Source organism: Camarhynchus parvulus, chromosome 25 (genome assembly GCF_901933205.1).
Source record: "Camarhynchus parvulus chromosome 25, STF_HiC, whole genome shotgun sequence".
In the NCBI taxonomy this organism is placed as follows: Eukaryota; Metazoa; Chordata; class Aves; order Passeriformes; family Thraupidae; genus Camarhynchus; species Camarhynchus parvulus.
In genome coordinates this window covers 1,209,716-1,222,802 of record NC_044595.1, presented here as the reverse complement: position 1 = coordinate 1,222,802, position 13,087 = coordinate 1,209,716, and the positions used below count along the sequence as shown (strand labels likewise).

General features: G+C 54.9%; 1 protein-coding gene across 1 annotated transcript; it reads right to left on the bottom strand.

Annotated features, from left to right (window-relative positions):
* Window positions 1-1,118: 1,118 nt before the first annotated feature.
* Window positions 1,119-11,625, bottom strand: PLEKHO1 (pleckstrin homology domain containing O1). Its single transcript, XM_030965491.1, has 6 exons — window positions 11,330-11,625; window positions 10,425-10,571; window positions 3,941-4,081; window positions 3,597-3,701; window positions 2,739-2,840; window positions 1,119-2,097 (listed from the first exon to the last, which is right to left on the bottom strand). Exons 1-6 carry the CDS (start codon window positions 11,357-11,359, stop codon window positions 1,327-1,329), a joined length of 1,296 nt encoding a protein of 431 aa, XP_030821351.1. The 5' UTR covers window positions 11,360-11,625; the 3' UTR covers window positions 1,119-1,326.
* Window positions 11,626-13,087: the final 1,462 nt, after the last annotated feature.

Genomic DNA, 13,087 nt, shown 5'->3' with positions numbered 1-13,087 from the left:
AGCAATCCAGTTCATCAACGTGAAAAGTTATCCCTGGAAGTATCATTGGAGTCTGGTTAACCCAAACTCATTGAGAAAAGTTTGGGGTTTGGTTTTATTTATTCTTTAATTTAGAAAAATCTTGTCATCACAGGCAGGAAAGAGAAAACACTAACTATGACCAGGAAGTAACTCTGTGGGTTTAATATTTTTGTGGACTATTTGCCATGTAGGTAAAAGAATTAGGTTTCCTTTTAAAAAACAAGGAACAGTTGGATGTTACCAGGAGTGAACTTGTGAGCCACAGCCATGTCCTGCTGGTGGGTGGGAAAGCTGAGCCAGCCTGTGAGGCGATGATCTGAGCTCTGCTCTGGGCTCAGCTTTCCTTCCAGCAGGGCTGATTCACATCTTGGGCAGCCCAAGCAGAGCCTGCTGCTGTCTGACTATGACACCTGAGAGAGCAAAGCAAACCTACCAAAACTGCCATTGGCTTGTGGTGTCTGGCTCCCACACACACCCCCTGACTTTTCAGCTCAAAGAAAAGGTAAAAAAAAAAGAGAAATTAGAATGGAAAAGCCTAAACCCCTCCCGGCTGCCTGTGTGGGCTGTCAAATCCAAGGCTTTGATCCTGTGGTTGCACAGAAGGGAAGACACATCACTGCTACCTCCCACTGCTCAGGGCCAAGGGGGTCTGTGAAGGGTGGATATGGATTGTGTCACTGCTGCCCTTCTGGAGGGCTCTGTGTGCACCCCAAAATAACAGCAGCCAGCCCCAGGTTTTCCAGGAGATTGTGCCAGGACAGAGCTCTGAGAGCTGCACCCAGCAAATGCCTTAGTGATCAGAAGTTCCCACATCTTCAGGAGAGTTCCTGGGTAATGGGGACTTCAAGCAGTGGTGGGGATGGACACCTTTTTTGACCTTTTAATGTCATTTATTTCTGAGAGGGAACAGGGCAAATGTCCTGGTGAAAGAGAGTTTGGGGCACAGCCCAGACATGAGAGCAGCAATTCCAGGGCTCATCCAGCTCTACCCCACAGGATGCTCCAGGCAGACATGGGCAGTTCCAGGAACCAGAACTTGCTCCTGTCCTTGGAGCGTGACAGGAGCTGCAGTGCAAAGGGAGCTCTTACAAAGGAGGTATAAACTGCAACTGATTTATTGGAACACTGGGTTGATTCATCAGGGGATGCGATGGAGGAAAGGAAGGGTCCAAGCTTTGAGAAGCAAATTTGGGTGAGAGCAGGCACCTTTTCACTCTTTTGAACACTGTAAATAATAGTAATAATTAAAAAAAAGACCAGATGGCCGCCCTTCCCAGTCCCTCCCTCCCATCCCAAGGCTTGCCTTCACATCATGCTCTTCCTAAACTGCGACTGTGAGCTCTGTTTGGGCTTCGAGTCTGACTGCTGCAGCTCAAACTGTTTGTACAGGTCCCTCAGCTCTTTGATCTCCTGCAGCACCCTCTTGGCTTGGCTCCAGGTGGAGGAAGCCTCCCCCAGCAGCCTCTCAGATTCCTGCAGGATCCTTTCAGAGTCCGACTTGGAAGAAGACGATGAGGAAGAAGAGGTGGTGGTGATGGTGGTGCTGGTGTTGGAGTCCTTGGTCTTTTTCTTGCCTTCCCCGTAGCCCTTCACCTCTGTCAGCAGTTCCTGAGTTTTTTCCAGTTTCAGTGCAACCAGTTCCTGTATCCGGGTCAGCTGCTCCGGCTCTGCCGAGGCAAACTGAGCCTCCAGCCCCTTCCTCAGCACCGCCCGATGTGTGGAAGAGTCCCGTCGGGACAGGATTTCTTCCATGGAGGCACATTTATTCTTTTCTGAGTGTGAGAGCTTTTTGGGGACCTGCGGTGTGTACATGGTCCCTCTGTCAAAGGAGTCATTGCGCTGCCCGGCTCTGTCCCACGGGGTCGCCTCCTGTCGGGGGAGGCTCCCTGTCCGCCCTTTCTCCGATGATTTGGTGTTCTCCGAGTCCGAGCGGCGCCGCCCCGCGGTCAGGTGTGCCACGGATTTGTCCAGATCCACCCGGAAACTCTCCTCGCAGGTGCCGTGATCCTCCGGAGAGGCGTCTTCCTCCTGGATCAGGTCGAGGGTCAGCATTCCGTCAGAGGTTGAGGTAGATGCCTGGAGGAGCAGAAAGCAGAGCTGAGTTGGCACCAGAATGGTTGTCCCTAATTCCAGGGGTGTCTGCACTGCAGGGAGGGAGGGGGAATGCTCCCTCACTCAGAGACAGAGCTCAGGGGTAGATTTACAGTGCAGTGGTCCACGAGAACAGAGGATGAGAGCTGACCCAGAGCTGTCCTTAGAGCAACTCTCAGCTTAGGATGGAGCCAACAACTCCACTTACAAATGGAACAATTTCAGGGGAATTTCACCCAAGCAGGAGTCTGGGATTGGTTGTACCTACCAACAACTCCACTTACAAATGGAACACTTCCAGGGGAATTTCACCCAACCTGATGACCCTGAGCTGTCCTTATGGCAACTCTCAGTTCAGGATGGAGCCAACAACTCCACTTAAAAATGGAACACTTCCAGGGGAATTTCACCCCAGTTGATGACCCTGAGCTGTCCTCATGGCAACTCTCAGTTCAGGATGGAGCCAACAACTCCACTTAAAAATGGAACACTTCCAGGGGAATTTCACCTGAGCTGTCCTCATGGCAACTCTCAGTTCAGGATGGAGCTCCAACAACTCCACTCACAAATGGAACGTTTCCAGGGGAATTTGACCTAAGCAGGTGTCTGGGATTGGTTGTACCTACCACAGCCATGAGGTGACCCCGCGTGGGAGGGCGCCGGGAGTGCTGGATCTTGGCTCTGTCACGTGTAGGGTGGGCAAGGAAACTGTCCTCTTCCACGGTGACCTGCAGGGTGACACAGGCTGTGAGCAGGGAACAGGAGCCATTCCCAGCTCCTGGGGCTGTAAGAGAAGAGGCTGGCAGGGAATGGGGTGTGCAGTCCAGCTCTGGAAGTGACCCAGTGTTTCTCCCCTCTGTGCCGTGATGGGATTACATCTGCTCGAGTCATTCCTGACAAGTGAACCTGTTTGCAAAGATTCTTGTGACAGGCTCTCCTGGAATCCATCTCTCTGGTGTTTGCTGTGCTGCCTCCTGCTCTAAAACCTCTCCCATAGCCTGACCTTGGTTTTCCTTCACTTCAGGCTCTGTGCTGCCATCCAGGAGAGCAAAGAGCCTCCTGGCAGTGCCATGGTGCTGTAGGAAGCTGAGTGTGAATGGGAGATCTGAAACAGGTCTGAGCTGAGGAAGAGTTGCCATGAAACATTAATGTGAGAGTCAGCCCTGGAGCGAGGGCTCAGCTTGTTCCAGGCAGATTCTCCTTCCCACTGAAGGAAACTGTGTGGGAATGCTCACCCTGACCTGCCTGTGCCAGCCCACCTGGGGCTCTGAGTACACCCCGAGTCCCCAGGAGGAGGCTGAACTGGAGCTGCCCTGTTATTTTCCCTGGCAGAAGCTGCTTTGTGTAACTGGGACTTTCACACTCCCCTTGAGAAGGGGGCTGAGCTCTGCTGGAGACATTTTGTGTGGATGTATCCCCAAGACAGGGCTGTTCCAGGAATCTCAGACCTTCACCCAGGCTGAGTCAGGGTCAATCCCACTCACCTCGTCCAAGATCCGGTTTTTAGCACGTGTGATTGCAGAGTTGAGGGCGTTAATCCAGGACTCTTTCTCTTCTGGACTCACAGCCAGGAAGATCAGATTTGGTGCCTACAAAAGAAGGAAGTCAGGTCAGTGCTGGAACACACACAGAGACGAGCCCTGGTCAGTGTGAAGCCTTCACAGAGAAGGCAAAGCAGAGCTGAGCCTCCAGCCCTGATTTTCCCACACAGCAAACCCCAGGACCACCCACATCCCTCCCTTCCCTGCATCCCCCAGGACCATCCACATCCCTGCCCACCCCTGGAGCCACCTCTTGGGCTGGCTGCATCTGGGCAAGCCCCACATACCGTGTTTCCAGGCTGCCTGGAGTGGGCAAGGGTAAATTTACTGTGGTTCTTTTTGCTTCTGCTTTTGGACTTCCTGAGCTCTTCACATTTCTCGTAGTCACTCAGATCAAACGTTTCCTGTATGTTTTTTTCATCTTTTACCTGCAAAACAGCAAGAAAATTAGAGCTTTGCAGATGTCAGACAGAGACTCTGCTGCTCCAGGCAGCAGGATTTCAACATGAGGGTTTTGACTTGTCTCTTCTGGAATGAGGGGCCATATTTAGAAGGATAGCAAGAAAATCACACTTTGCCAGGTTAATTCCTGCCTCTTCTACCCACAAAGGCAGGGGCTGCCAGGCTCAGTGTCCTTTAAAGAGTCCTTTTGAGTGACCACTTTACAAGATCTCCCATTTTCCAGGTCTGTTCCCCAACACACTCTGCACTGGCACAGTGTGACAGGGACATGGGGTGGATCAGTGTCACAGAGGCTCAGATGAAAGATGGAGCTTGCACAGGGTCACTGAGGCTGCAGCTCAGGGATCTAGGGGCACGTAGGGGTCTGGATGCTGACCCCTGACAGTGCCATCCCTCAGGGACACTTGGAGCAAAGGGGATGTGGCAAAGCTGTCTGTACCCTTCCTCTTCATTGTTCTCCCTCAATCCTACTCCTACAGCAGGGAAGCTCTGCTCTTCCATGGTAAACACAAGGAATTAGGGTTTGCATGTCCATTACAGGCACTGCAGCAGGCTCAAATCTACATCCATCTGCTTAATCCCACTCCAGCCAGTCATCCCAGGCTGCCTCAGTGGTGCAGGGTGTGTACCTTGGGTGCTGGGAAGGCAGATGGTGCTGAGGTCTGAGCCCTTGGATTTCCTGAAGGGACTCCACCCCATTTCATACATTTCCTCCACAGTTTTGGGAAGCACTGAAGGAACTCCCTATGATTCCTCCATAGAATTTAATCAAAGAGGGTGACTAAACCAGCTTCCTAACCAGGGGCATGGATAAACTGACCATCTGGCCCTGCCTGATGACAACAGCTCCCCTCTATCCTTCATCCTGACTGTGTCCCCAGGATCCACAGGACAATCACCGGCGCTGCCATCCCGGAGCTGGTTCCTGCTTGTGACACATCCCCTGTGTCTGGGTGTGATAACAGAGACTGTCTGGCTGCACATCCTCCCCATGCTGCTAATCTGCTTTGATCTCTTCCCACTCCCATCCTCCAATCCACCTCTTTCCAAGAATCTCGGCTGAATTCTGCCCGACTCATTTGCAGCAGGAAAAGCTGATCCCCCTCCCAGCCCCCAGCTGTGAGCAGAGCCTCCGCTCCAGATGTTTGCTCATGTGGGTCACTGGGGCTTCCCCAGCCCTGCCCTTCCTCCTCAGAGCTCACACAGCTGGAACTCAACCTCCTGCCTGCAGGAGCATCCCCGGGAGGCTGCAGGACAGAGCAGGTGGCTTTGGTTCAGACAAACACCCTGCAGGTGCAGCTCGTCCTTTGAATGACACCAGGGCTCTGACACTGCACTGGGACACGCTGAGGGGATCCTGCTCCTGTGTGTGACCCCTTATAAAATGCTTAAAATTGGGAATAAGCAACATCCACAGTGGGATTCCTGGGGGAAGAGGGTCAGCAGCAGCCTGGGCTGTGGTGGCACAGAAATCCCAGGGGGCACAGGAAGAACAGTGGGTGTCTCACTCATGTAACAGAGCATCCAGTGTGCAGAGAGAGAAACTGGACAAGGAAGGTGAAAGGCAACTCCAGAGGCACTTGGAAACCTGGACAAGGAAGGTGAAAGGCAACTCTAGATGCACTTGCCAGCCCTTTTGTCCTTTGTGGGAGGCTCCTGAGGCCAAAAGGAGGGAGGTGGTGGCATGAGAGGCAGCTCAGAGCAGCCTCAGAGGTAGGAGAGGCTGAGGACAGTCCTGCAGCCCATTCTCTGTGAGAACAGGACAAAAGCAGCCCCTGAGGAGCCATGTGGGCAACAAAGCTGAGATCCCAGTCACTGTGTCAGTCACAGGGGGGTGACAAACCTGCAGGGTGTCACCTCCTCTATGTTCTCAGTGAGATAGGGGCCATCCAAATCAAACCTTCCAGGCTCCTTCAAAGAGGATCTGGCTGGATGTGTCCCAGCACCCAGGCAGTGCCCAGGAGGAGGAAGCAGCCTCTGCTATTAGCTCTCAGTAGGAAGGGGTGAAGCAAGAGGTTGGTGGTTGATTTTGGCAAAACCATTCCCTGCTGGGAGGTTTCCAGCAGGTCTTTCTTTCCCCACAGCTGCCAAGGGTTTAAGAATTGAGGGATCTCAGAGCCTCACCAGCAGGTGGGTTCTGCTCTCTGTGCCCTGCGGGGAGCTCAGGATTGGAAGGATTAAGGTGAATCAATCCCAGCAGGTGCTGCCCTGGCTGTCTGAGCTGGCATTGCTGAGTTGTACCCATTTGAGGCAGGCAAAACCACCTTGCCCTGCAGTTCCACCTGCCTCCTACCTGTGGCCAGGTGAGGGAAGGGAAACTGAGGCATGGAAAAGGAATCAGAAGCATCTCTCATCCCTAGAGCAGGGAACATTTCTGTGCAGCCATGAGATCTCACACCCCTGGCAGCTGCCCCTGCCTGTGCCAAGGCTGACAGTGCTGACTCTGCTGGGATCCAAGGAGGGAGCTGCATTCCTTGCACTCCTTCCCCCGCAGCTGCTGCCTGCCCAGGCTGGCCCCAGGGGCACCCAGCACTCCCTGGGCCCTGAGATGTGGGCATGTAATGGGTCAGAACACCAACCATGGCACCCAAATCCCTTCTCCAGAGGGTCACAGCTGTTTGTGCTTCCAAAGGGCTGCTCCAGGCTCGTGGCAGTGCACTGGCAGCAGGAGGGTCTCTGGCCTGGGTTAATTAACCACCCTTGGGTCTCTCACTGATGAGAGTTTAGATTTCCTCATCAAGCCGTGACCTGCAGTCACTCCAAACCTCCTGGACCCAGCTCAGGGCTGTGTTTTGTGGCCAAACCATGCACAGGTGCTCAGTCACACCAGCCTGGGATGTTTGGTGAGGATTTGAGCAGTTTGAGCTGCAATGGGACACAGAAAAATGAGGAAGGTACAAAAAATCACAAGACACCCATGGGACACTTGTAGGGGGTGGGTCAAGTGTGGCTCAGGATGTAACCAGAAACCTCCAGACTCTCTGTACAGCCAAATACCCAAACATGGGCAGTTTTGGGACAGACAGTTCCCCTTGTAGCGTACAACCAAAGTTTCAGTTCCGCCAGCTGAGCGGCTCTACTTCAGCAGGGGATTGAGGCTCCTGCAGACCTGGCTGCAGCCAGGCTGTCACTGGGACAGGGGTGCACACAGGGACTGTCCAGTGCTTGTCACAGCCAGGACACTGCCCTTAGCTGATCAGGGGGTGGTGACAGCTTCAATCCCTTCTCCAAAGAGTCACCACCAAGGCTACCAGGGACACAGGTCCCCCAGAATCGCTGAATTATGGTTTTGGAGGGACAGGGACGCCTTCCACTAGCCCAGATTGCTCCAAGCCCCATCCAGCCTGGCTTTGGACACTTCCAGGGATGGAGCAGCCTGTGCCAGGGAGGAATTTATTCCCAAAATCCCTTTGTGCTGTGTTCAGCAGCACTCACTGAGGGCAAACACCCCACGGAGCATTAGAGAACCGAGTATGCAAACACACCCCCAGCCCCAGCGGCACCTCCTCGAGTGCTCTCGTGCTAATTGAGCCGATGCCTTTGGTAGCAAACAAACGAAAGCTCGAGAGAAGCGTTTCCTCACGCCCCTCGCAGCCGGGCTCGGCTGTCTGGCAGCCCGCGGCTTCCTGCGAGGAAATGCCGAGCCCGGCTGGGTCAGCTCGGCCGCTGCTCCCCGGCACAGGCAGCGACAAAGCTGGGCCAGGAACAGGGAACAATTCCCAGAAATGTGCCGGGGGGGAGGGAGCGAGGGGAAAGAATGCAAGAGTGAGTTAAGGAGGTGGTGGTGGTGTGCTCAGCAGAGCTCGGCTCGCTGCAGCTCATCTCTACAGAGCTGGGTTTGGCTGATGACCAAACGCTGAATAACCAAGGATTTTGGTGTGAGTTCACGGAGTTCAGCAGCCGTGGGGGAGCAGAGTGAGCACGGCCAGAGCCTCAAGCTCCACTTTCGGGAGGTGTCAGACAAGTCCCACAGCTTTCAAAGGGCAGCACTCAAACACCCCGTTAGCATTTTCCATCAGCTGGGCTGAAAAATTAAATTTCTTCTCCTTACACACTCGGCTCTGCCAGGGAGAAGCCCAGGCTCCTATCAGGCATTCCCAAATTCTCCTGACAAAATGGAATAATCAGGGCTGGTCTCTGACCTGCAAGCCCAGGTCTGTCCTAGACAGAGAACTGGAAAAGCACCCAGATTCCCAGGAGGAATCAGCGTGGATATTGATGGGATTTTTGAAGTCTGAATTTTGGAAATCTCCCCATTCCAGACCTCAGCCCGTGCTCAGCTCTGAGCAGTTCATCAACACCTGCCCCTAGCCAAGGGGGATCTACTTCCCAAGGGATCCTGGTGTGGAACACAATTCTCTGGGGAGATCGGATTCACTGTCCTGCTTCCCAGGTGGAGAAATTCAGGCAGAAGTAAATAAATGTCTGGTTTGAATTCATTTAACAGAGCCGGGGAGCTTCCAGGAGCCTTGGGATTTAACCCTTTCTGCTCTGAGATGGTGGGGAGGGCTGGGAATGTGGCTTCACCTGCAGAACCACCTCTGGAACAGGAGATGAGCTGCCAGGAAACAGCAGGTGCTGTGGGAGCAGAGCCTGGAGCCACATGTTGGCCTTCCCTGGGGCCCAGGAGGGCTCCTGGCTTTGCTGAGTTGGCATCAAACCCTGCAGCACCTTCTGAGACCCCCCAGGAACCCCTGGGGACTCCCCACAATGAGACCCCCAGGATGCCAGAGCCCCTGCCACAGGCACAGAGTGACCTCAGGGCACACCAGCAGCACGTTGTCACCTCCATGGCCAGCACAGAGTGACCTCAGGGCACACCAGCAGCACGTTGTCACCTCCATGCCACACAATACCTCAGCAACCCACAGCACGTTGTCACCTCCATGGCCAGCACAGAGTGACCTCAGGGCACACCAGCAGCAGATGTCACCTCCATGGCCAGCACAGAGTCACCTCAGGGCACACCAGCAGCACGTTGTCACCTCCATGGCCAGCACAGAGTCACCTCAGGGCACACCAGCAGCACGTTGTCACCTCCATGGCCAGCACAGAGTCACCTCAGCACACTCCAGCAGCAGATGTCATCTCTGCTGGCCACACATTCTTCCATATAAAGCCTCAGCAGAGGTTGCTGCAGGTTATTTATGGTCCCTCACACACATGGGGCTGCCTCAACCTCAAAACCTGTGAGGTTTTCCCTCTCTGAAACACAAACAAGAGCTTCTTGTTCAGAGCAGGCTCTGCATGGCCCCTCCAGCCTCATCCTGTCTTGGGCTCACAGCACACCTGGATTTGATCTGTAGCTACCTGGACATCTGTTGGCTTTTCTGTGTTTCCCTCTGGCTCTGGAGCAGCCAGGAGGTTGATGGGAGCAAGCTCAGCAAGCAGCTCAGCACCACCTGGGCATTCAATCCACTTTTTAAAGCCATTTCTCTGTTGTAAGTAGCCCTGGCCCTCTGCCTGTGCCACATCCTTCGCTCAACTAGCCCTAAATCAAATTATCCCTTCCTCTCTCCAGGTAGAGCCAGGCCAGGCATCCAACTACCAGGAAATTAGCTCCATGGAGGGGGGAAACCCAGAGAGACCAGGATTTTATCCCAAATTCCCTGAGTTGGAGCAACCCCCCAGCCTGCTGTGGGCACCACCATCCCAGTGCAGCCCTGGGATGTCAGAGATGATGGGAAGGAGGAAGGCTCTGGCCTGGGGAGTTCTCCCTGATGGATTTATGGAGACAAAAAGCACAGGGGGGGCGTGCAAGGACAGCCAGGTGCTGCCTCAGCCTGCCAGTCACATCCGATTACCTCCAATGTCAACAGCACGTTAAACCCCAAAGCCCAGCAAGGAGACCAGGGCCAGGGCACGTGTTACACCAGGATGTCGATCCGGGCTGAAATTTCATGAAAAACCCAAGAGATCGACCTGTAAATGGCTCGGTTCCAGTCGGGAGAGTGGAGTTATTTCCAAACAGAGAGCGAGCAGCTGGGAACAAGGCAGTGTTGGGCTCAAGGACAGGCACAGAAAGGAAGGAGCCGGCATTGCTGTAAAGAGGTTGGAGGGGTTTAACTCTCGCTAAGTGAATCCTTTCGTGTCTCCACGCTGGGAAAATGTCTCCCAGCAGAGCTGTCTGTGGAATCGCTGTCAGAGCCGACCCCGACCCCGACCCCGGCCGGCGCCAGCCCCGGGGAGAAGAAGAAGCCCCCTCGGAACCCCCTCGGCCCGGCTGGCGCTGGGAAGGGCCGGGGCTGCGCCTTTCATATGCAAAGAGAGGAAGGGGGGGATGGGAAAGGAAACTGAAACCGATCCTACCTCCTTCTCCGAGATGTAAAGCTGATCTCCCTTCAGAACCACATAACGGTTTTTCCAGATTTCCCTAAAAATGCCTTTCCCGCAAAATTTCCGCACCCAGCCGACCTTCTCCGGCTGCGCAGGTTGCTGGTTTCCATCCTGGTTCCCCTAACACAAAGGGGAGAGGGAAGAAAATGGGGGGAAAACCGCGATTATTCTTGGTTTTACACTCCTTTTCTCCCCCCACCCCACTTCCCTCTTTGCCCAACTTTTGTCTCCCCCTCCCTCCGGCCCCTCTCTCCGCCGACGCCGGGACCGAGTCCTTCCCCGGGGTCACTCCACGGGGATTTTTGTGCAGGAGCAGCATCGGGAGGACGCTGCGAGGAGCGGGCAGGGTTCTCTCCGTGGTTATATAAGCCAGGCCGGCTTCTCTATCGCCTCATCCAACGGGCATTTACCCGTGGAAAGGGGAACAGGAGGGGGATGGGCGGAATTTAAACCAGCTGGGGTTTTATATTGCGGTGAAAATGGCATTTTGGAGCTTTTTTTTATCAGCAATTAATCCAAGAGGTGAAATCTATGGGTGGTTTATATCAGAGGTATCTCCGTAGGCAGCGATGGGTGCAGCACACACACAACACGGCAAAGAGCGAGGGATTGATGGTGCCTCCGGATTTTATCGTTTCCTTGTGTTCCAAGATGAAAACTGCCTGCCTACATCACCCAGTGGCTGAGGCGGCTGCGGGAGGCAGGAGGGGCACAGCAGGGCCTGGAGCAGGGCTTGGGTCTCTTTGGGGGTCTGTGCGCTTTCCGCGGGGGGAGCAGAGGCGAAGCGAAGCGAAGATCCAACCCCCCCCTCCCCAAAACATCCAGGAGCCTCCCTCACCCTCCCTCCCCCCCCGGCCAAGAAGCGATTCTCTACTCACCCTTTTTGCAGAATTATTATTTTTTTTCATCGTTCCTCGGTGCGCTCCGAGGCGATTTTGGGGCGGGGGTCGCAGAGGGGTTCCCGCGACCTCCTGGCACGGGGGAATACCCGGGATCCGCGCTGCCTTCGCCGCGCGTGGCTCAGGGCCCCTCTCCCGTTACACGGAGCCCGGTCCGGTGCTCTGAGCCATCGCCGCCGCCGCGTCCCCCCCCGCCGCCACCATCCCGCAGCTCGGGGGGCTGCGCTGGGCTGCGCCGGGCTCCCGAGCTCCATCTATAGCCGCACGCCCGTGACGTCGGGGTTCGCGGCACGGGGCGAATCGCAGCCCACGAGGGTTTTGCTTCTTTGTCTCTGACTCAAGCGGGGACACGGGGCCGTGGGGAAGCGGGAGAGGGGCGGGCGGTGCCTCGGATGGTGTTCCCCATCGGGGCATAGCCGCGTTCCCGGCGGTGTCGTGGGTCACCGGGAAACTTTGTAGGAGAGGGAAAAGCAGCCGGGTGGTACTGGGAGGGTTTTGTGCCCTAAAGGTGTTTGGAAGTGGGAAAAAATCCCTCTGGGAGATTTCCTGGGGAGGGGTCGCTTCTAGCACGGAGGGTCTGACAGCCAGGATTTAGTTGGATTCACAGCGTGGCTTCCAAAAATGAGGAGACACTCAGTGTCCTAAAAAATGCCCTTATTTGGCTTATTTTGTCTGTCGCCTTCATGTCCTGCGAGGAACAGATTGATGCATCGTCCATCAGGGGATCAGCTTTCCAATGACAGCGTCCATCCCGTCCCTGGACATCCCCCACCCCTGATTTCAAGTTGTAGTTTCACCCCAGTACTCTGGAATTAATGCACCCAGAGTCCTAGGGATGTACTTGGAGCATTTCCAGAGCTCCTGTGAGTGTTTGTATCCCATTCTGAGCATTGGCATTTTTGCCACGAGCTGGGGACTCACTGCATACCTGACAATACCTGGGACAGAGACACAAATCACTCTCTGCACCAAATCCAGGGGTTGCCTTTTCCTCCTGTGCCTTTGCAATCCTGAACTCCACGGGGCCAGGGACCAGGATTTGCCACCTGTGTGCCTCAGTTTCCCCTTTTACCCCAAAGCTTGCTCCAGGCAGGGCTGGTGGCAGAGGGGCAGATGAACCATGCTGGCTGCCCAGAGCCCCCAGCGTATCCCCAGGACATCACACAACCTGCCAGTTGATTTAATGACATTTTCCCTTCCAACTGCACTTGTCCATCCTCACATCCTGTTTTTTGGTGGCCAGGGCCTGCAGAGCACCGGCTGGTGGCCAAGAGCAGATGGCACAGAGCTGGTGGCAGTGGGACAGCTCTGCTGTGCCCGTTGCATGCAGGGCCCACGCTCTTGCCAAATGTCCTCTGGTGCCAGGGAAGTTGCCCTGAAGCCACAGCAGGTAACAACACACCTGCACACATCCCTGGGAGCGGGAATTCAGCTGCACTTGGAATCCTCAGGCTGTTCTGCCAGTGAGTCACGCTGTGAAGGATGTGACCAATGATTCAGTGCTGGAAACATCAACAATCTACATGGAAGGAAGGAGATAGGAGGGAACCCATCTCCCATTTCTGTACCAGGAACAGGAGGCTGCACTTCCAGCAGCGAGGCTGCTCCCCAGTGGCACAGGTGACATGGGCAGTGCAGCTTTTCATCCCCAAAAGCCTCTCCAAGGTGTGTTTGTGTCTCTCCCTGTATCCACATGTCCCCTTTGCTACCCCTGGCAGCTGTAGCTGCTCCTTGTGC